Source organism: Rhopalosiphum maidis, chromosome 2 (genome assembly GCF_003676215.2).
Source record: "Rhopalosiphum maidis isolate BTI-1 chromosome 2, ASM367621v3, whole genome shotgun sequence".
Lineage (NCBI taxonomy): Eukaryota > Metazoa > Arthropoda > Insecta > Hemiptera > Aphididae > Rhopalosiphum > Rhopalosiphum maidis.
The window spans coordinates 73669245-73695201 of record NC_040878.1 but is presented as its reverse complement, the minus strand read 5'-3'; the positions used below and the strand labels follow the sequence as shown (position 1 = coordinate 73695201).

The 25957-nt window shown below is 26.4% G+C and overlaps 1 protein-coding gene across 2 annotated transcripts; it reads right to left on the bottom strand.

Moving 5' to 3' along the window:
• Nucleotides 1–305: 305 nt before the first annotated feature.
• Nucleotides 306–16440, bottom strand: LOC113553011 (organic cation transporter protein-like). Of its 2 annotated transcripts, none has more exons than XM_026956108.1 (12): nucleotides 16129–16440; nucleotides 4503–4777; nucleotides 3752–3919; nucleotides 3585–3688; nucleotides 2663–2817; nucleotides 2429–2597; nucleotides 2243–2372; nucleotides 1492–1681; nucleotides 1150–1278; nucleotides 894–1078; nucleotides 695–828; nucleotides 306–596 (listed from the first exon to the last, which is right to left on the bottom strand). In XM_026956108.1, the coding sequence occupies exons 1-12, from the start codon at nucleotides 16208–16210 to the stop codon at nucleotides 518–520; spliced, it is 1800 nt and encodes a 599-aa protein (XP_026811909.1). In that variant the 5' UTR covers nucleotides 16211–16440; the 3' UTR covers nucleotides 306–517. The 2 variants fall into 2 exon arrangements, with proteins under 2 accessions (XP_026811909.1, XP_026811910.1); XM_026956109.1 differs by lacking the exon at nucleotides 16129–16440 and adding an exon at nucleotides 8831–8852.
• Nucleotides 16441–25957: the final 9517 nt, after the last annotated feature.

The window sequence follows — 25957 nt, the reverse complement described above, 5'->3', positions numbered from 1 at the left end:
TTACTACTTTAAGGTTAACAAAAACATAATAACAAATATGTTATTTATCTTAAACATTATGATTAAAGTTAATATTTTTTCCTATCAATATAAAATATACATATACATTATACATAATACATATATAATATTAATCATTTAAATATATACATTTTATATTATTTAATAAAATAAGGATAATACTAAATTTAAATAACATGTATGTTTAACAATATATGTTATATTATCCATAGGTAATAATTTATAAAAAAAAAAAATTGACAAAGTAAGTTCAGTTATTCACAAAAACTCACTTAATTCAATTTATTTTTTTTAAAAGCTACGTATATTAACATAATATAATTTATCAATGTAGTACTTTCGCTGACTTATTGATCAACAATAATTTTAGATAATTATCACAGAAATATGTAGAATGAATAAAAATATGTTTTTAAAATACTTATAAAACGTAATAAAAACTTTAGGAAGACAAATGAATAAACAATAATTAACCGTCTAATGTACTATGAAGGAATTATTCTTTCTCGGATGGTGAATTTTGTACATTACTACTTATTGTATCAATATATTTTTTCTGTGAACTATTTGATGTGCTAAAATAAAACATGAATACGTAATTATGTTAAAAATTCCACAAAACTTCAAAAATACTACTTATAAAAATATATATATATTTTTTTTTTTTACTTACCTAATACAATCCTCTACTTCTTCTAATGTATCAGAAAGATGACTGCCTGTTTCTGGTAACATAAGTACAGACAATCCACCAATAACGCTGACTGTTCCCAATACCAACAATGGTAACACTTTGCTATATGAAGACTGTAATAAACGGTAAGTCATATAAGTATACGATTTACATTAAAAGAAATATTCATTAGACTCACTAAATTCCAAAGGTATGGCACCATAATAAGAGCAATTCCTGCTGGTATATTTGAAGTTCCCACACCTAAATTTCTTATAACAGTTGGGAACAATTCAGCTGTGTAGAGAGGCATAATAACGTTTGACGATGACACGGAAAATTTGCCAGCCATCACCAATGATAGTGATATCCACTCATCCGTATCTAATTATTATAATAAAATATTTTTAAAAAATTTGTATCAAATAAAATTAAAAAAAAATAAATATAAATACCTGGTGGTAGAATTGTAGTTAGCAAACACGCAATTCCTCCAGCTACCATGGTAAGACATAGTGGAATTCTTCGACCCATTTTGAGCAATATTACCACACTAATCAATATTGATGGAACTTCGACTAAACCTAATTTCAAATTCAACATTGAATAAAATGTTTAGAGTGTTTTAAACTTAATTATTTTATTCTTGAATCGATTTAATTCGTTATCGAAAATTTAAATAAGTGTACACTTTCCTAACGGAGTTGCTTATATTAATTATAATTCATAAATATAGATAAATAATTTATTATTTTCTAATTGAAAAAAAAATATTATTAATTTAACATAAAAATTACCTGATATTATAGTATTTATGTATATATTTCCTCCAATGTTGGACAGATTAAGTACAAGACCGTAGTATACTAAGTAAAGACTGAACCAAAGTATGTATAAAACAAGTGAAATTTTTCTAATATTTTTAGTACGAAATAAATCTGAAACTCGTACTTTGGGTTTGCCATTAATTTCAAATTTGTTTATACTCTGAAACAAAAAGAACAGTTTATTATTAAAACAATATATTCAATAAGTATAAACTGACTATGATTATAATTTATGAACAATTTTAAAATTTAAAATTAGTAATTTTTGTACCTATATTATATATTATTATTTATTTATATACTTATATATTTTAAATTTTATATACAGTATATTTATTATATTATATTATTATTATTTCAAATTAATTAATTATAAATACTAAGATATGATTAAAAGAAGTTGAGTTTGGCCTCCAAGTTACACACCAATTCTTTTATAATTCTACGAAGTTATAGATATAAAATCTATACTATTAAGACGACTTGTTTCAAGATAACAAAAATACGAGTGTTACTCATAATTTGAACAATTTTACTGTGACTAAGACAAGTACTAATAACCTAACTAACATTAATTACGGCGTATACATTTTACATAAGCACTTAACATAATAAACAGTATACGATATACGATATTCATGAAATTAAAATATGTAGTTTATAAATTCCATGCCGAAAAAAAGAAACGGAAGTTATAATGTAATTTTAATTTTTTACTTACTTGTTTAAGAATTTTGTCCATATTCACTGGTAAAGAATGCTTATTGATTTTAGAGGCCTTTTGCAAAACTTCCATTGTCTCTTCCACTCTCCCCATAGCTAATAACCATCTCGGGGATTCGGGAACAAACCTAATAATCCATACGAATAAAAAATGTTTTCAAAATATCTCTATCTAATGTCTTACCAATGCAAAACCAAGAAAAATACAGCGGGCAACGTAACACACCACTGTAGTAACCTCCATCCTCTACATATGTATGCAATTCCGGAAATTATAATATAGCTCATCGGTACTGGGAGCAAATAAAGAACTCCAGCAATTGTCAACCATTTGCCACCAACCAGTTCCATACCTGTAATTAACAAAAACTATCATCAAGTTAATGCCATTAAACAATATTATATATGGAATACTTACACAAGACAAAACCACTGAAGACGATGCTCACACAAACAAATCCCAAAATAAATCTCAATACCAAATAAAATTCAAACCAAGGACAAATAGCTACTAAAATACCAAGAGCCAACTGCATAACTAAAGAAGCCATCAATGTCTTCTTTCTACCAAACCTATAAGCATAAAATAATATTAATTAATTATTATCCAAATAAATCAAGCAATTTTTTTTAAATTTAATTTAGGTATTTTAAACCAATTTATCAATGTATCACAATGTTCTTCCAATTAATGATCCCCATTAAATCTTTAAAGAAAGGAAATAAACATATATATAATGCATTTACCGGAAATCTAATTTATATTTTCAACAATTACGAGTATTAACAATAATTCCTACGTACTCGGGTATACGTGATGTTTAAACGAATTTTACAAACCCCGGAACAGATAATAAAGATATTAAATTATATAATGGTTGAAAAGAAAAGGAAATTAAAAAAAAAATAGAGAAAATGATATAACATTTTGAACTTTCTTTATTATGTTGGTCATTTCTATTTTTTCTAGCGTTATTTATGTAGGTAGGTATACGCTAGTAAACTGTTAATATCTACAATAGCGCTTTATATTTTACTCTGTATTAAATAATAATAATATTACAACAGTATAAACTAATATCACTTTAAATGAATAAAATAAAACAAAATATAATGACACTTCAGATTTCGCATATTCAAGCTTTATACAAACAGTATAGGTATGTACTATAAACATATTTTAACAAATTTCATTACCAGTGTTTAATAATAAGATTTTACTGTTCGTCAAATAATTTTCGTAATCTGTTTAAAAGTTTATATCTTTTTGTAAAAAGATTATCATATTATGAATATTTGTTCGCTTGTTAATGTTTTAAAGCTGTCAAAATTTGACTTACCTGTCAGACACGAGTCCGGAGAAGAAACCTCCAAAAGCAACACCCATCAAGAACATCATCTCAGCAAAGTTTTTTAATTCTTTTCGGTCACAAACTAGGTTCCACTGTAAATCGGAATATTAAATAAATGAAAAATTATCATTTATTTTTTAATTATAAAAAATTACTTCAGAAGTGATTGTATCACCGAATTCAGTAGTATTGAATTGCCATGAAGAACAAGTTTTCAACTCATATTGTTCTGTTTTTCTTTGAAGTAATTCTCCGTAAGTATAGTTACGAAGTAAACTGTCATAGTTTATGTTACGATAATGACAAGGATCGTATACTGATACCTATGTATGAAATAAAAATATTTATAAAATCTATAAACTAATAAAAACAATAAATTTAATAAAAACATTTTATCGAGATTCACCTTTAGATATAATATTATCTTAGACAGCGTATATAATTTACAATTAAAATATAAATTTAAATTATCTAATAACTGAAAAAAATATTGACAAATAAAATAATAAATATTCATTTGACATAATATTGACACCTTGTATGGAATTGTATATTTTAATCACTTTAAGTATTTTATGGTTTTATTTCCATGACACACAGTCACATCACAGTCAAGGATCTTAAAACTATAAACATCACTGTTTTAACTTTTTCACTAAAATAAAATAGTATCAACTAAAGCTCAAATTAGTTGTTCAAAAACTAACTAAATGTATAATATTATCAAAAAAATATTTCTTGCTTTAAATTTAAAATAATACATTTTTTTTGTTAACATCTTATTATTTATTCACGGTATATTATGTTATTATTGGACAAATAAATAAAAAATTGAGTTAAATTTAATAATTGATTGTTTTACAATATCATAACTTATTGTTGATTTTAGAATTCTTTATAACTTACATTGGTTGTTGGTGATTCTGAGATTACACCACTTAAAATTTTCCATTCATCCACGGATATCCGGTTCAGTACGCCCGGCGGCGGTGTACACCAGAAGTCCGTATCTGCCCCCTGGAACGTTAATACGAATATGTGCCATGTACAAGGCAAATTTAACAAGGACAAAATTAATGTAAGCATAGCTTGCCATCGGCCGAATTCGCCGATGGCCATAGAAACTGGATCTTCATGTGTCTTCTCCGTTCGTTTATCATCTTTGAAAACTCCGACATTACCTAAAAATAACAAATAAATACCGATTGATAATTTAAAAATGCACGATAGAAATAATATGAAGTGACATTGTATTTTATTTTTCTTAAACTGTATTTTAATGTTTTCAATCAACATTTTTCTCGGTTGTAACTTATATGATATTCAAATTCCAAGTACAATTATATACTTATACTAAGACATAAAAGAAGTGGGGTCCGAAAAAAATGTTCAAATTTTATTATTTTTTAATTAGAGTTTAAAATTAATAATATAATGTTATGAATAATATTCGATGTAAAATATCAAAGTTGATAGTTGAATAATTTCTGACTTAAAACTAGTACATTTTCAATCGACTTTGAATGTGATTATTCATTCAAATAATAAACTATAGAACCGTATCTACGTTTTATTAGCAAAAAAAAAAAAAATCAATAATAATATTAGTGTAACTTGCCACGTCGAATGACAAACGATCCGGAATATAATATAATAAGATATATCATAAATGTTTTTTTTCGTTGCTTCAATCGCATTTCAAACCACATTTAATAATTAACAACCGGAAACTATATCATTATTAATGGTCCTTGAACGGTATGGAATTACTACCGAGTGTATGTGTGTGGAAAATTGTTATACATCGAAAAGCGGGGGAGGGGAGGCCTTCTGCGAATGCATAGCCAGAGGATACGGAACGTATTGAGAATTTACTTCCGCCGACAATATGGTATTCGGTTAATAGTTAGGTCCCGTTTCCACTCATCGCACTCGTTGTGCACTCAGCGGCCACTGGCCAAACACTGTAGTCATAAAATTTTATGCAAAATCGAAATCTGTCGTCCGTAGGTGCGCAAGTATGAAAATAAAACACGTCACAACTGCTGCAGGAGTCTCCACTAATGACATAACAATATTATAATTTGACTGAACGGTATAAATCATGTCCACCGTGGAATAATGATAAGCCCATTATATTATTCGTCGGTCTACCCGTTGACGGAGGTGATAGGCTTGAACTGCGGCGATTATCGGACACTCTGCATGTCATTGTTTATAAAAGTCATGAACGGATAAACGATTCAACGGAGAAAGGCTCATAGACGCGGCGGCGGCGGCGGCGGCGATTGTTCGTCGTAAATCGTAATAGTATTATGTTTATACAATATAATACACATATTATAATAGTTGTGCAGCACACTATTATCGCCACGCCAAGGATATTGGCCAACGATCCATAGGTATACTATAGCGAGTGTTATATACCTATACGTCGGATCTATCGAAGTACGCGGGTATATATCGCGCATGCTGCATACGTAATATTATTATAAATTGATTACATCTCTGACGACCTCCATGTATTGCGTTCGAATGCTAAACCTATCAAACAAATCCGTTTACCGACGCGTACATCGCTAAATAGATGCAGGCCACGACGATCCGTCTGCGTTGTGGTTCCCGCGCACAGGTAAGGTATACAGGTACATAATATTTATGCGCTAGTGGTACCCAGACTCGAATGTTAATAAAAAAATTATCATGCACGTGTCCCGGTTAGTACTATTTATTATTATTATGTTATACTGATGATAATAATATACCGACAGACAGAGTTCTCGTACACAATAGTGGTGGCCTATTGATTTGGTGTTCATTGCGGTGGTCGCGTAGGTATCCTTAATAATATATTATAATATCGACGTAGTGGATTATTTGCAAAATGTAAAAACGAGAAAAATGTTTAACATTGATCATTATGTACCTAAACGTAACCATTGTTTTTGTTTATATTTTATTCGAACATCCGTCGTTTCAGTTATTTTGTAATTTAATTCAAATACCATTAATGTTTAATAGTATTGTATAAATTACCAAATGTCGATTATCTATTTATTTTTACTTATACACTAAAGCTATACGTTGAAGGAACATTTAATATGTCAGTGTGAGTTTAAATTAAGAAGTAAGTAATACAGTAATACCTGTAATATGGGACGTGCTCCAAATGGTATTTGGGTGCTCAAGCTTATATATACCATGTAGGTCTACCCCGATTTCGAGAAAATGTAAAAACAAATTAATCCAATCTTAAGTCAACTATAAATTTTGTGTCACAAATATCAAATATAAGATAAAGACACGTAGTTTATAAATAATTTTTGGTAATACTAAAAATATGCCAACGTATATTTATACGTTATATTTAGCAAAACTACAGATAACGTCTTATCTATAATGTAATGAGTGAATTTTTAATGTATAATCGGCGTAAACCATATCACCAGCTTGGTGATTTTTCGTGTTACTGCGTAGTAAGAATTGTAGTAAGTATCTAATAGTAACAGATACGTGTACCTACCAAGTAATCTATTTAACATATTATCAGGTAAGTTAACTCTACAATTTCCCAGTAAATTATCATGTAATTTTTTTTTTAAATATAATTTTACGTACCTACTTATAATACTATGTACAATAGTACATTTTTTAAACAATTAAATGTAGTTTATTTTTCAACCTATTAAAGTCATTAAAAAATGTTACCACTTGGGGCCCCCTATATAAGCTATAAAGTTATCGCTGAAGCGTATACCTGTTAAAAATTGTAAAAACATCACATAATTGCTAAAACTACCCAAGCACAATAAATTCTAAAATAAAATATACCATGAAAAATAAAAAAGATATAATTATATATAATAAGTATATCATGATATTAAATGCACCTACAATTTTTATCAAATTACATATCATACAATTTCGTCACTTTAATTATGGCGTGGACAATCATCCATAACTGTATTCCTAAAAATAATTGAAAATTCCGTTGTAAAAACTGTTCAGAGTCATGGCCGTTCATTTTAGTATAGGTACATACATATACCATGACATCTATAAGGAAGTATGATATTTGTTATCCATAACTCAAAAATTCTAAATTACCATAATATTCGATAATCAAATTACGTGTAAACAAATAATTTCAATAAAAATAAAAATCCAACCTATATTAACTTAACCAAATATTAATAATCATATTATATCAGTAGTTAACCTTGACCCTCCATCGTCTCTTTTCAACAGTTTTGAATATATAATTTATATAATTTAATTCCTATAATTTTAGAAGAAAATGCAAATTAATATTATTAAATAAACACATCACGCTCGAAAATATTTAAATTAAGAATATTCTTTGTTCTTTGCCGTTGCCGTGCTTATTGTACAATTTTTTTAACAATTTAAATATCATTATTACTCATATGTAATTTAAATACCTATGGTAATTATTATATAATTCATAATTTTCGGACTATAATTAATACAATTTGATAAATATATGTCTCTTCAAAGATATAATTAAACTTAATTATCAGTTAAAATACATAAATTGTGACTTAATATGTTATTTGCCAACAGTTATGAATAGATTGAAGTGGAAAATTATTATGTTATCTATGTATCTTGTTGTGTCTGCGTTAAATCTTTTATTTAACAAGAAAAAAATTTAAGATTAAAATTTAGTTTTAAATTAATATAAATTCCCTAAAGAGCAATTATTGTTCATCTATTAATGCTTCACGATTTTAATGTTTAAGTTTATTATATCCTAACAAAATACCTTATTCGACAATGAATTGTTTAATTAAATAACAAGTTTTTTAATACTTACTAAATATTACAATGTTTTGATATATGTATCCAAAGTTTTAATTGTTTAAGATGTTTTTTATGTTTGTAGCTACCTAGCTATCTATACAAAGTAAAATTAACATAATTTTAAAACAAATATACAAACTGGTAATATTTTTGCAAAACATATAATTGAAAACGTCCTTTTAGTTTAGTTTAAAATACGATGTATAAAATAAAAACATTTTAAACATAAGTAAACAAATTAAATAGACATTTTCAACAAAATTTCAATGAATATAAAATTGAAGTTAGGAATCGACGGTGACGTCTTTTTGAATTTGTTCAGAGTTTTACTTTCGTTTGTAGTGCAACGACAAAAAAATGCATCTTATCAACAAGGCTTACCACAAAAATAAATTCATAAGAATACCTACTCATATAAGAGCTTTTGATACCGTTTGAATGCACTTCCTGTGTATTATGCCAAATTGTCAGCACAACTTTCCGGCACGTCCTTAATTGTACGTTGTCAACTAGCAGCTATAATATTATCTGTTTAAGTTGTTTTCGACTGCAGTATAACCCTAACTGTTCATAGTTTCGACGTTTTATAAGTTTGGCACGCATACACCATATACACAGATTCTATTATCGTATCGTCCGTAAACGTTTAATGTACGATAACACGGGTTGTTTTTCGATTTACTAATGCTAATACGAAACTGTTAAATTGTCACATGGAAGTAGTGAAAAAAAAGTCCAGGAGGACACTGTTTCGTTATTGTCCTATATTGACGTTAACTGTTATATCCGTAGTTTAAAAGACGTTAAACGACGAAACCTGAATGAACTACTCCGAATTTCAATTGGCAGTAGAGATTAAAATATATTCATATATACATATATATATAAATATATATATGTACGGCGTTCATAATGTAATATACAATATATTATGTATTTATATTAAACGTTAAACCATGCGGGACGAACGTTTGGACAATACAGAGCAGAGACCGTCTTCGTCGTGCAAACAATACACCGAGGCTGTCAACCCATTGAAACAAAACCCACGATCCGTTCATTAAGCAAAATTAATACTTTCTATTGTAGTAAGTATTGTGTTTAAACATATTTCAATGTCAACGGGAAAAATTAAATTGGGAGACTAATTTTCACTACAAAGGTGATATTTATAGAATTTTGATTGTATTTCTTTTTATACCTAAATATACTTATGTCTGAGAAAAATTAGAATAATTTTTAATATATGTTTTCTCTTACTTTTAGTTTTAAAGGAAACAATAACTTATTATCGACTTAAGCATCTTGTCACCCGATGTTAAAGAATGAAACATGGGTGTTATAATACAAAACAATAATCAATACCTGAAAATTTAATTTATGAGGTTTCAGATTTTAAACTTCATGATGTGTCTATTAACTAAAGAATAAAAATAGTGTATTATAAATTATAAATATATGGCACGTGTAAATCAATCTTTACTAAACATATAATTATATTTTGCAATCAATCAAAGTACTAAATATCGTAAATATATATCTTCATCAATAAAAAATATATACGTAAATATTTTTTATAAATAATAGCTATAAATTATAATATAATAAATGTATGTTAATAACAAATGTTAGAATGTAACATTCTTATATTATAAATGATTAACAATAGGTAAACTATACGGCATATTTATTACTGAATGTATTACATTCACTAAACTAAGATTAACGTATGTGACTTGCGTGAGTAATAGCTAAAATACATCATTAGATTTAAGGTTATGCTGAAAAAAAGATATCTAAATAAAATTTAACCAAAGTTCATAAACTAACATGTGAACATAAACAATAAAGCTAAATTATCAAATAAATCGATCGCAATTATTTATTATTAAGTCGCATCGTAATACTAGTTGTGACTTGCAGCTCCAAGATAATTATTTTTTATGCGCGAGATTAAGTTTTTGAATTTTTAAATAAAAAAATAAATAAAATAATACCTACTTACGATTGAAAATAAATATTTTACAAAATATATATATATATAACTTATAATTTGTCAGGGAAATTATAGAAATTAAAATGTATATTTAAATATAACTGTGAAAATAATATACAATTTATAAACTAATCTTAAATAATAACATTTATTTTAATACATATTATATACTCATATATTTCTGAAACATGAAAAAATATTTTTATTTTTTTTCAATCAAGTATTTTAATTAATCTTTGAATATATCAAATTGTTTATATAATTTAAAATTATAAGACTAGAATATTAACAATGAAATAATACATTTAGTTACTGTTAGATTATTCGTGAACAATAATATAGCATGACTGCATGAGTGTACCCATATTAAGCACGTACCTATGTGTACGTCAATGAAGATGCGTACTGTGTAAATAATTACAAAAATAGTAAATGTATATATTTTTTTAGTAGGTGGGTATACTGGGTATAGAAAACATACAATAATAAACAGTATGAAATTTTAAAAAAATATGTCATTGACAAAAACTCTAAAACCAACTAGTATAGATTACCTATATACACCTACCTACGTATTTACCTAACTATGAGAGAATGTATTTAATAAACTGTATTACATTTAAAAAAAAATCTAATATCATGCTTGGTTTTTTTATGTCAAATATATAACGATGAATATTTTAAATATTGTGTAATATAAAGTTGTTCATAAATTAAATTGTTGATGAGAAGTTAAGATAAGTTAAATTATAATGAAAAACTAATATAATACAATCAAGCGATGAAACTTATTTTAGAGATTTTCTGTTAACGAATTTGAATTTTAAATCATTAAAAATAATTATCACGTAAATGTAAATTTTATAATGACTAATGATATTTGACCATACCTAATTGTCCCTCTGTAAAATATATACCCAAAACCACGTACATAATAGTGTCCATTAATAGAGGTTTCACTATAATGCACTATACGTTATACCTACATATATTTACTGAACATTTTAAACTGTAATACTAGGATTATAGTAACTCATCTAAATAATTTGTTTTATTTATTTTTTTAATTAAATTTGATGAACTTAGTGATTTTAATTTATATTATTTTATTTTAATATTGAAGTAACTTTTTAGAGTTAAATAGTATAATGATAACTTTGATCCGACTTAATAATTATGGTTAAATATAAATAATACTTTCGCAAATATGTAACATTACATAGTTATTTATAATTGTATGATAATTAAATGAATTATATTTTCACCCATAAATTATTTAAAAGAATTAATTGAAAATTATTTCCCAAATATTTTAAATAATTAACTTCTAAAATGGTGGTATTTAATGGTAAATTCAATACTTCAATACATGTAGTTCAACCTTACCTTCACTAAAGAATTGATCCACATGCATTGCATAGATATAAATTTATAATAAATGCAGTTAAAAAAATTGTAATAAATTGTAATTGAAAAATCATAATCATATATTATACATCTTTAATAATATACAAGAAATCTCGCTAAATTAATTTCCTGTAACGTTACAATAGTAATTTGTAAAATATCCAAATAAGGAATATCGTATACGCAAAAGGGAAAATTATATCTATAAACCTATAGTATTGAGAAAAGTAATCATTTATGTTATAAATAGTTTGCCTACTCAGTGACAACATCTCTTAACATAAACATTAAATTAAGCATTTCCCATTGTTAACACAATATCTGATGATTTCATAATCCAAAAACTTAATTATAATTAGTGTCGGTTTACAATATCGAATTTAACACTGATACCCTCCTAATACATTATAGAATCGCAATAGGATGTAATCTCGTAGAAGAAATAAATACAATAGATATTATATTTGTAGAAATTATGATTCTCCCCTTTAAACTAACGAAGTGATAGTTTTATCCGCGTGAAACTAAACTGAAAGACATTTCGTTAACGATAATCTATAACTAGTTGTCTAGATGTAAATCAACAATACGCCTTCATAGTCAGAGTAACAATACACAATTATTGCGGTAGAATATGATCGGGTCGCATGATAAGACACTTGTACATCATAATATCATATACTTGGTAAACGTTAGAGCCTATAGGTATTTTGCATTATTAAATGATATTGTTGAGTTATAAATTGCAATCGCTATTATAAGCCACATATATTTTGTAACTATGCATCGCAAATTTCGTACACTCATATATTTTGGGTTTTTTACCGGACACGTTTTAACATTTTTTTCAACAATTATTTGAAGTCCGTAATGTAAGGCCACACTATGCGTAAACAAATGTTTCCAATTAGCAATAACATGACTACCCCTTTTTAATGAAAATTCCGTTTAAATCATAACATAGTCGTCATTAGAATATATTTTAATTATATTGTCAAGGCAATAATAATTTCAGTGAAATTTGAATTCAAAGCCACAAAAACTAACTGAGATATTTATGTTTGTTAGTTGCTTACTAATAAATCAGTAATAAGCACAAACTATTTGAGTGAAAAAGAAATTATCTCTAAAAATAAATTTATATATAATAATTATCACAAGAAACTAAGCCGAATTAAACAATGTGTTTACTTCGAGATAAGTCAATTCGTATTTTTGGCTATAAATAAAATGGTTATAAAGTGAATACTACCCAAAATTATCAATAATTAACATTTTTAAATTAATTTCAATATTTTATTAATCTCCATAAAGACATTTTTTTTTATTTAAAATATAAAAATTAAATCCTCCAGTTTCATTAATAACATCATCCAATGTTCATCGTTAAGGACTATATTATATTATACATTTGAAAATAAAGAAAAATATTGAACTCATTGCGTGATACGAGTAAATCGCTGAGAACCAGTCACAACCGATGAATTAATATAATGCACGTTTAGCGTAAAACTATTGGATGTATTATTATTATTTATTATATCAAATTTATACAAAATCGCGTTGAATGTATTTTCTGCAGACTTGAAACACGATTCCACGCTAAATAACACACGACCGGATAGCGCGGGTACGCACATATGTGCGTGTGTAGGGAAAAAAAATTAGTCACGTCCTTCGACTTTTGCCACCTTATGAACGGAGACACATAATATAGAACACGACTTCGACACAACTGTCATGTGTACGGCATCGGATTCGAGGGACAAAAAAAAAAACAAAATAAGGAACAAAAGTTGGTCGAGGGTGTACGATATAATAAATCGCGACGGCAGTTATGGTACGTGGTGTATTGCAGATTTGGAAAATATCGTGTCTGATAAACGTGTGTCTAGTATAATACTATGTGTTATAAAGGCGCCTAACGTATATTTTACAGCTGCTCCGAAAGCAAAAAGTATAGTCGTATACAATAAATCTACTACGTGATGACACGCAGTACAGTATAATTATACCGTGATATAAATTCACTTTCCTCGCATCGAAATTATTGCTTACGACACAATATCTAGAGAACTGGTTACGGATTATTTAATAACTACAATAACATTATTATTTAAAAATTGAATAAGCAATTCCTTCTATTTTCAACATTTGCACAGCGCATTGCCTTTTTACCAATTCCATTGTATTCGTCAACGTCATTTAATACGTTTTTAATTGTCAAACAGTATAGTGTCTAATTGACAACAATTAATAACTATTATAATGGTTTTTAATTATTTCGACAAGCATCCGTGTTCCGTATTTTTATACTCATTGCGGTCGACAAGTATAGACATATTAGTTTGTTTTGAATATTATTTTAATTTTAAATTTGATTAAAAATACATCACTATAAATGTTCTAATATCATTTTTAACATACAATATTATTATTTAACTTACAAATAATATAACCATATGCATTTTCATAAAAACCGGTTAGACTATTATAATAATTGTATTATATATATTTTATTGCCGTCTAAATATTTATATTGTATATATTTAATACCATATACTGATAAATTAGATAAAATTTGTTGTTAAAGATTAATTTTTAATAGTTTGTGGCATTCGTTGATAAGTACTACTGAATTCACGTTTACAATATAATATTATGTTTGATAATATTTGTCCATGTGAGTTAAAAATCATTCAAGCATCAAGTTCAACTCAAATCGTTCAAGTGCACTCAGTATGTTTGGTAGTCAACTAAATAATCGATTAAAAAGTAGTATAACTTAACAATTTTTAAATATTAATAATATTAACATCTTTCAACTACGGTTTATCCAAGTCTATATATATATTTTTTTTGTAATATGTAATCTAAAAATTATGTTTATTTGTTATTTTATATATCCACAAACAAATTGGATATTTTATTTGTATACCAACACTTAGATTCGATAATTTATAAACATATATTACTTAAATAATATTCACAGAAACGTATCCATAAATTATTATCTGTACTGGTCTCCTAAGTGTAAAAAAACTTTTTCAAAAATATATATGATACACAAAATATATGTACACCACCAACCTACATAATAATACTGATTATGAAATCATGCCGAATTAGTCTAGTACCAATATTATTTCAAAAATATAAAGTATTTCCAAATTTCAATTATAATTATTTATGTGTAGATAATAATATAAGAACAGTTACTAAAATTAACTTTATTAGTACCAAATATGGAATTACAGTTAAAATTTTAAAAATATTTTAAAAAAAATAAGAGAATAAGATAACTCGTTTAAGTTTATATTTTAATCCATAAAATAATCATGCAATTTTGGTATGGTAAAAAAAATCTTTACTATTGTTTCACAATAAATTTTAACTATCGTTTTTATTGATGTCCATTGCAATTGGATGTGGTGGAAAAGTGAAATCTCATTGCTAGCGTAATAATAAGTACTAAGAAAGAAGGCAAGTGGGTTAGCGGTTGCATGCTTATTTCATGTGTTAATTACGCAAGTTTGTATAGATTATTATTATTATTATTTGCTTTTTCATTTTTTTATTTTTACTCCAACAGTATATTTTAACAACGTGGGATAAATATTTTTAAGCATTGAAAGTTGTTTGTATTTAAACTGTATCTTATAATCATAATCATATTATCTAATACACAAATTACATATTATTATGTTAATCGTATGAACTAAGTCGCTCTCGAGCACTGCACCATCATAGGTTATAAAGGACTAGATGAGGCAAACTTTAGGAACATAACTTTTTAATAATATTTTTGGCTTAATGTTTAAATCGATTGTTTTCTAAATTGTGATTCGCGTGTAGATATTTCAAAAACGTATTTAATATTATAATATTAACTTCATTATTTTTCTTCAACTCGCCGAGTACATATATAACGTTGATCAATAAAACTTATAAATATCTTCATAATGAACTTCTAATTTCCTTCTAATTACAGTAATTAATCATAACGATACTATGTTATTTAGATAATATGATGGACACTAATGATATTTCGTTAAAATAAATAAGTTTAGTCGTATATTTTACTTATCTAAAATCTGCAGTACAAGTTAGTTCGGTGAGCAAAAGACGATAAATTTAATTCAAGATAAAAGTACAAATTGCGATACACACAAAAAATGTGATAACTTATTCTGAGAACTTTTATGCGTTGGATATAAAGATGAAAAATCGTATATTAACCATATATTGAATCCGTGATGTTTTGTATTTTTTTTAAGTTTACCAATATTCATAATATGTACTTACGTTCCACAGTATAGTTCTTCGACTGTCGTCTGAATATCTTCGAAAATATTTTATCGATAACAAACGTGGGTATTACCGTCATTTTGACGCGATAATATTACGAACGATTGGTGTATGCGAAACGGAAATATATACTAAGTATACACTTCAGGTGATGTCTGTACTTATATTATAAGACTATGTATAATGTATATCGTATGTGCATAAAAAATAAATAATAATTATTTGTATGCAACCATAAAACAATAAACTTTTTAAAAATTAAAACTTTTTTTTAGCGTGTTCACGAGTGGCAGGATTAAGATTATATTCTAAGACACGTTTGAATGTGACTGAATAAAGCGGCCGGCGAGTGCACCAATTATTGGCCGAGAAGAGGACATGCCGCGTGCTTTTACCGACTGCGTGGAGGGGAACAACACGTTTAAAATATAATATATTATTATTATTATTATTATCACATAGTATCGTGTACCGTGTATTTTGTATGTCGCGTTGTATAACCGACGTTCCCGTGTACAATATGAACAATAATAATATAATAACAACAATAATAATAATAATAATAATGATAATAATATGTTCTACAATAAAAACACAGCCGTGCTTGCGGGCTTTCGATCCCTGGGCTCGTCGAGTCCTTGATGGCTGATCACGTTGGTGTGTATTGCTCTGGCGTGGCCCGTTTTTTGTAACAGAAACGGTTTTAAAAGTTACGTCCCACCCCGTGATAGTAATTTAATATTACAATACCTATTATACGTGCATCCCGGCGGGTACGACAATATTTTGACTCTGTCCCCGTAAAATGTAATTATGTCAAGAACTGAAAACCGTGTTAACTGTGTACGGTACACGTATTCGAAACTAATTTATACACGGCATTATGCCTGAACATTATGTTGTGTAATGAAGAAATAAGAATATCAGACTATAACAAACGGATAAAAATCATGATTTAAATAAAAAATGTTTACATCATCAAATACCCGTGACTTATTGTGTTATGATAGGTAGGTATGCGAAAGTGTCAAATGGTCCGAAACGTCAATATAGTTTATCTGAACCAAAAATAAATTATAAACTTTATCCGAGTTTAACGACTTTACGAAGAATAAGTTTAACTATAAATAACTGAAATTCGACATTTCTGTTACATATCATCTTTTTGAAAAAAAAACCAATGACGGCACATAAGAAAACTTTTAGCGTTATTAGTAATTTTTTATTTTTAAATAACAGACCTGTATATTAGATAAATTGATTTGCCTAATAATAGTATTCTCACAACAACTATATATCTTGTTATTTATTTGAAGGTAGATATCCCCATGCAATAATTTTTTATTAATTTATTTGTACAACTTTGAACGATGACGTTTAATAATTGTATAAAATTGGAAATGTTTATATAAATAATACAATTTAAGTTGTATTTAAATGATAAAATAATAAAGCCATATTTAAACTGTATTTTAATGATATATACTGTATAATTGCGCACCGTCATTGTTGTGATCTTTTTTTAGTGGCATAAAATATCTAAATTTTATCATAAAAGGTATAGAATATACATAATATTTTATTTAGTAATTAGTACTTTCTATAACATGTGTATGTACATCATACTAATATTTTTTCATTGTATACAATATTTTTCAAAATACATATCCATTAGTTACTTTTTTTTAAGTTTCATGATATGTAATTTAACATTTATTTCATATCAGAAACTTTGAGCGAGCGCCAAAATATTATTAATTAATGTTAAAATAATTATAATATATGATGTTAACATTAAAAATCACAGTTATATTATGTTAATTAAGTAATTTATAAATTATCAGGCTTCATATAATTACCTACTTACTATATTTAACCGTTTGAAAATTAAAGACTTTTTCCAACTATACTGTTTATTATAATTTATTTATCTATTTATTAATAATTAAAATTCCTCTTATTTAACTCTTTACCTAAAAATCAATTATTTTTAATTACATTAAAAATATTTAACTCTTTTTAAACTAAAATTAAATTAATAATAAAACACAAGCTTTATTTTAAAAAAATGAGTCTACAATTTTTTAATTTAATGGCACTACAAACAAAGAAAAATAACCAACACATTTAAATAGATTTTCCTTGTATTTTTTATTAATTCTTGAAACTATAACTTTATAAAGTATTTTATATAAACATAATATTTTCAGAGTGTTTGATTGTGTAATACTGCAATTATTAGATATCTATTTTTTTATGTATAATATTTTTCATAGTTATATAAACAATTTTTTTTGTTAATTTTAACACAGTATAATAATAATTCATCTACATATATTTTAAGGTTAAATAATTATTATCCACATAAATTATGATGAAACAACTTTGACTGTTGTAGAACTACTTATATTTTTTATAAATTTCTTATCAAATGTATTATTATTGAGATATAACCATATTATTAAAACGATATAATTTGTTCACTTGGATTTTAAATAATCAGATTTTTCTCAAGATATTAACATTTCACTGTAGCATCAAACTGAAAAAATCCAAACTAACTTATTGTAAGCTGAAGCAGCTTATGATTTTATGCGGTAAAGAAAGAATAAAAATATTTCTTCAATTTAAAATATATACAATATACCCGCATGATAAAACATTTGTAAAAAAAAATATTTAATCCCAACTTTTAATCGTTAAGTAAAATGGAGCTGTACTTTCTACAAAGTCAAAAATAATCGAAGTCAATGAGGTTAAGTATTTACATTCTTTTGATTTTAGTATAGTACCTATATATTTTCATATAGGCCAAAATGTGAGCATTGCCTGGCTTCAGCTAAAGATCGGAAAATGCTGCATACTATGCAAACGATTCGGATTTCAGAACACCCACAGGCGGCTATTTATTGGCACCGAGTCAGCCCGACGCCGTTCAAGTATCTATAAAACGCGTTATTATAATATCAAATAAATAATATTGCAAACGGCAGACCCATTTGGAGCATAAAATACTGTCCTTGGCCGGTTACATTTAATATATCCTTACAGAATCCGTAACCATATGAATATTATAAACCGTATAGACAAAGCTAATATTCAATACGTACACTCGAATGATTAACGTTTCCACGAGGCATGACTTTCAAATTTAAATTTATGTACATTGCACTATCTATACTGTATGTGATATTATAGGGCTCTAAATTCATGGGGCGTTTTTTTCCTTTAGTCATTAAACATGGATAATATTATATTATTATTATGATTCGATTAAAAGTTAACTAGGCTACCATAACTATTTTTTCCCCGAGCTGTCACATAATCAGCTTCTAATAAATTTTAAATGAAATATATTTTCGTAACATTCAATGCTAATGACCCATCATTAGTATTAAATTACACTGAAATTGAATGAGCTAGTTTATTCAAACAGATACTTAATATATTCCACTTTTGAAACTTTGCTAATTTTCTTTTAAAAAATAAGCGAATTCATAAGTATCAAAATCAATAATAATCACATAAATATATTTTTTGACATATAAGTGTAATTATAATAGCATTATACCGATAGATAATATAGATTAAGAATTAAAAAGTATTTTTAAAGTAAATGTAGTTATTTATCGACTATATGGGTACATTATAGCTCTATATGAATGGATATTTATTTATTTACAAAAAAATACTATAAAACAATATTTAACTTAGAATAAAAATAAAATATGAAATATTTGTACGAACGAATGATAACTATAATATATATTATACTTCATTCATTTTTTTATGGCATACAGAATCCTAATGAAATTACAACTTTGTATGAATACGTATAACATTTTTAAACTTCACCCCATTGTGTTAACTTTTTTTGAGTCGGGTCATTTTGTTTTTACTATAGATTAATATTATTAGCATTATCAAATCATGACATGTATTATTAATTTCGCTATCTCATCGAAATTATACAAATCACTTAAGCTGTCATTATTCGTTGAATTTCAAACTAAAATGTTTACGGTCAATAAGAAAATATTATAAATACACGTTCATATTGAAAATTGATAGTTTAATCCAATTTCCAAACCAGTCGTATTGTTACGAACATTAAACGAGCTAGCCATGCGGAAATGAAAAAAAAACGATTTGATGATAGCCTTGACGGTAGGTACATTGGATAACACATTGGGTCAGCAGTGCACCTTAAGTATTTTACCGATATTTGACTTCATTGTACGAAACATAAAAAAAAATATAGCTTAACTTTAACCTATACTTACTGTTAACCATATCAGTAAAGTGCTTCCAAGAAAACATAAATGGTTTTAGTTTTTCTAATTTATTAATATTTAGATAGAATTATATTGTCGGGCATTTGACTTGATGACGCCTTGACTAATATTTTTTTGAAATCAGCTGTCCGGATTTTAGCCTCTCCAATAATTACAGACTATCGTAATCATGACAATCATAAAATATTTTGTCACACGTGGAGTGTGTGAAAATGGGTACTGAAGAACACTGGACACCCGCAGCGTGAAAGTTGTACTGAATTTCTTCTATTCGTTAACAGTTTTAAATGAAGAAAAAATAATATTTACTAAAACCAATTACATAATATGTTACGCTTGTACATTGTATTGACGTATGAGATGAATTTTGAAGAAAAAAATTGGATTTCGAAAATGTACTTGCAATTGTACTTGTAAAACGTCTTTATTTTGAAATAATTTTTTATCAAATTAATATTTATTTGATATTATCTCAATAATTTAAACGATTATTTAATTATGTAATCAATATGTAATTTTTGACAACAAAATATGAATAATTTTTAAATCACACAAACGAATGATTATGAAAATATTGCTACTCAACGAGTCTCTATAGAATAATGTGTATGCAGTAGGTAAGATCCCAATATAAATAATATATTAGATACTAAAACTATGATCGTTTACTAATGAAATTATATTGACAATATGACATAAACTTAATTGAAATAAACTATAGAATAGCATGTGTTTAATAAGATTAATACAAAATTATTTTACACACGAGTAGTTGCGTTAAACATACTAGGTAGTTTAGTAATTAATATTTTTTATTGCAAATTTATAATTATAAAAGAGAATTATATAATTACAATCTAATGGACAATAGTTAATAGACGTGTTATATTTGTACAGTTCGAGTGTTATAATTAAACACGTCATACAATTTTCCATAAACCTTAATCCCACATGTCTTTCTTAGATTGCTGTAATAGATGCTTTGTCTTACCACGTGCTAACCACGGAGCGTAACATAGCTCAGATCTCCCAACGAGATAAGTTAACGAGAAAGGTCGAAAACAAATTACCCTCAAATTAAACCCTGTCCAATAGTTTTCCTTTTAACAAATAATCTAATTACTGTATTTTCAACTGATTAAGATCGATTTTTTTCTACAAAATAATCCACATTCTCTTAAGCTATATAATATCATCCTTAATTAAATTACTTTGTTAGTTAGACACATTATCAGTAAAAGCATATTTTTGTTGATCTAAAACTATAATCAGTTATATAATTATTAATTATACAAAAAAAAAAAAATTAACAATAAATAATAAATATACACCGTGACAATAGATAGTAGAAAATTTTTATATCGTTTAAAATGTATTAGTATTATAATATCATTAGAAATTTTAAAGTAAATTTCGCATAAAAAAAAATAACTTTAATTTTAATTTTTATAATTTAAAATGCATACGGTCTGTGAACATAAATAAATTTATATAAATAATAAGCAAAAATTATATTTATATGGTAAAATAAGTTAAAATAAATTGAATTAATTAGCTACATTTCAAAAAGACTAAATACTTAAAATAAAAATAACCAGTAATGGGACTTTGTATGAATAATTTTAACTTTTAGATTTTTACGGGTAATGATAACAATATTTAAGTCGAAAAAGCTTACACGAAATAAAAAATATAAGATGCCTAAAATTCAAAATGTTGAATATTCATTTTTTGAAGTGAACTTATTCACATAAATATTTAGTACTTATATTGTACGAGTAAATACCTATACTTTTTATAAATATGTATTACAGCTTGTCTATCTTTTTGTCGCCCACCGTAAACAAATACTGACCATCAGGGCCAAAGATCGGTCATTGTTTTGACACAGCAATTATAATAATATGTTAAGGACTTTTCGATCCTATACCCTATTACAGAACCTAAGCGCTTTTGGGTTTATATGGATTGACAGGCTGTTTTATAATTTATGGTTTTCTATTCTTTTATATGATCAGTTGTGTCTGCGCTTGATTGCCAGCAGGTCACGGATAAATGTGTCCCAGACTCAGTCTGAAAATGGTGTTAGACACCTCGATTTTTCTCACCTAAGTACTCAGGTGTTAGAAGTATATCTACTTGATGAAACCAAGGTTTTAAATCACTAAACAAACGCCTGTGGCTAATCAATAACGTTTCAATGCATTTTTAAGCATCGACACAAGGATCTTATTATTAGTTTAATCATTAAACACACCATTATTTAAATTATCAAACAATATTTGTATAGGTTGTGTATGTGTATGTATATATTTGATAGAATTTATCTGAAATTAATATCAATATGGAATACATGTATTTTATATACTTTTTGTTTTTTGTTTTTTATAATAGTTGTTTTTATAGAACATAAAAAACTATCAATTGAATATCATTATTAAAATCTATATTAATACATTTGTAATGAAATCCAATAAATGCATATTCAATATTTTTAATCCCGCGTTTTTTTTTATCTTGTCATTAGTTTTTAGAAATTCACTCTAATTGCTGTACATTTGATTATTTTCATATACCTATTTACATTATATTGTAATCAAAATAATAAATTTAATACTCATAATTGATATAAAACGTATATTTTCATAGTAATTAATTGTATACAAAAAAAAATTGAATGTACATAACTCTTATTTTAGTTTTTATTCAAATACTTTCCGATCATAAACAATGCAAGTTATAATATACAAAGTAAAAATTTTACTCGGCCAGTACTCGGTACCCGGTTTATAACAAACTATCTACCCGGAACATCTCTAAATTACAAACTACATTTCTATCTACATGGCTTAATAATTGTATGTACTTGAATGCAAATACATAAAACTATAAATTATCATATTTTTCAAAATATATTTTTATCACTGAACTATTTTTCAATATAACAGTTATTCAAATTTTAAAGTAAATTAAAAATAAGAAAATAAATCCTATCCCCAAAATTATTTACTTATATTATGGTTTTATAAAAATACAAATAATCAATTTTAATACGTTTGTATTGAATATAAATATGTCATTAGAGCTTATATGAACTACAGACGAATCGCAGGGGGGCTAATCGACAACATTTCCGGCGTACTAAAAGTTAACCCCCTATGGTTACAATGCCAAAAATGTTGGAAAAAAATAAGCCATTCAAAAGTTCCGGTGAAGTGGTGTTTCCAAACAGGACACCTGTAGTGATAAAATCATTGAAAAAATCCCTTAACCCACAATTATTTTGTTAAACTTTCTCTCAGTTAAACAGCCGAACACAATTTTCATTATTTTAGCATCACTATTTTCTCTTGTATACACATAAATGCTATACACCTATAGATACACACACATACACAACATACATTTAAATTACCTAATAAAAAATATAAAGTAGTTTTACCTACTGTTATAAAATATATCATATTGCATCATAAAAAATATTTTTAGTACAAATTAATTTGGTATTATGATTACTGCGTATAAAAGAAAAAAAACATACATTTCTGGGAGCATAAAAATTGAATATTATTACACGATTGAATCTTTTAAATATTCAATTATTTCATTTATCAAACGATTTAATACTAATTAAATTATGTACGTTATATAATATATGTATATCTCACCGATTGCCGAGAGACAATGTAATTTACGTTGTGATATTATACCGAGGCGTATATACACAAATTAATTTATAATTTTGGGATTAGTGACCTTGAAACCAGTGAAACTGTACATTGTATAAAAATAAAATATGATAAATTAGTATTTATTTTTAAACAAAATGATTTATCCATGCTAATATTTAAATGTATCAAAACCATTAACTGTCAGTAATTTGTATATTTTTTTTACTCATATAGTTATATATATATATTTAAATATTAATAAACATATTCTTTATTACCGGGGCAATTTATTAATGTTAAATAAACCTATAAATAATGATAATGAGAAATAATATATTGATATTCGTTTAGTGGCAATTTTATAAAAGAAATAACTTCTTTGTTTCGATAAATTAATAATAGAATATATTTTTTAAACTATTTTAGACGTACTTTTGTTTATAAATTATAATAATATGCTATGATAAATATTATATTGACCATCAAGCAGAGATCTAGTTTAATTTAATTCACAAACTATCTAGATAAATAGCTATAAAATATCTACTATATAATTTATATATAAAAAAAAAGTATATTGGTTATTTCGTGGTGAGACCTATTATTATACCACCTACTGTAGATAATAAACCATAAAATGTTTTGTGATTGATAAAAAAAAAATAGTGCGATTGATATAGACTATCGTATAGTGTTTTGACATAATATCATATTGTCAACCTAATATTTCTGTATAGTGACTTAGTTTTTCCATAGTCATATACTCATATGGCGTTATTGGAAATGATGTACCTATAGTGCAGTGTCAGTGATAGAAAGTGGAGATTTATTATCCGGTCCTGGGTTGTTTAACAAATGGAACCATTACAATAAATAAACGCATTTATATGTGTAGTGCCCGCGTGGGTATAAGCCGCGAATGATAATAAATTAATTAAATTAAATCCAGTCAAATCTGGAAACAAATTAGCTAATTACATATACTCGTAGTTTCCCATTTTGATGCGTGTGTCTTTTACAATGACCAACAAGCCTAATGCACATGAATATCTGTTTATTCTTGTTGTGACCGAATAACCTTTCAATCATTCTTGACGTTTTCCGTTTTATTCCAGATAAAGATAAATAGTTATATCATAATTATTATAAATCACTATTATTCACCTCCACGATTCATCAGACTTGATATTCTGATTTTCAATTTTAGTTTTTTTTTAATATGTTTTTACAAAAACATATTCAAAAACAAAATAAAAGACACACCAGTAAATCTTTCTAGTTTGATAGTTAACCAAATTTTAATACAACAATGTTTGAATTTGTTAATTGATTAAATGTATTTAACATTTTCGTACTCACTATAGAGAATAAAACTGTGTTTAATGCACTTGTATTGCCTAACTATATATTATTTTCATGATCGAATAAAAATATATGATAATATCTAAAAAGGAAATGAACCACAGATGTTTTGAACATAATTTATTTATTTTTGGACACTTTTCCCCTTTCAATCGTTTTTTTTTCTTTCTGTGTAATTGACAAATCGTAACGGAATACTGCGAAAACACGGATCGAAGGCCTAGTGACACTTCAATGTACATCGACGCTCATTCGTTCACGGTTATAACAGTCGGAACCTTTCACCGGCTGTATCCATTAATGGATTCTCCGAGCAAATATGTTCGCCGCCCGCGCACGATCAATCATAATATAATAATAACATAATACTGTATTCTAGTACCCACGGTAATAAATGTGATCGAAATATTATATATAGGTAACGAAAAAAATCTAACAATATTATCAGCGGGTAATATACGCGGTTTGTCCATCGGCTGTGCCAGATTTAAAAACCAG

Excerpts from the sequence above, each read along its gene's own strand:
- LOC113553011 (XM_026956108.1), bottom strand. The coding sequence starts at position 16,210 with ATGACGGTAATACCCACGTTTGTTATCGATAAAATATTTTCGAAGATA. Across the intron at positions 3,920-4,502 it reads CAGAATCACCAACAACCAAT|GTATCAGTATACGATCCTTG; the intron begins GTAAGTTATAAA and ends TTTCATACATAG. Across the intron at positions 829-893 it reads TGCCATACCTTTGGAATTTA|TCTTCATATAGCAAAGTGTT; the intron begins GTGAGTCTAATG and ends CGTTTATTACAG.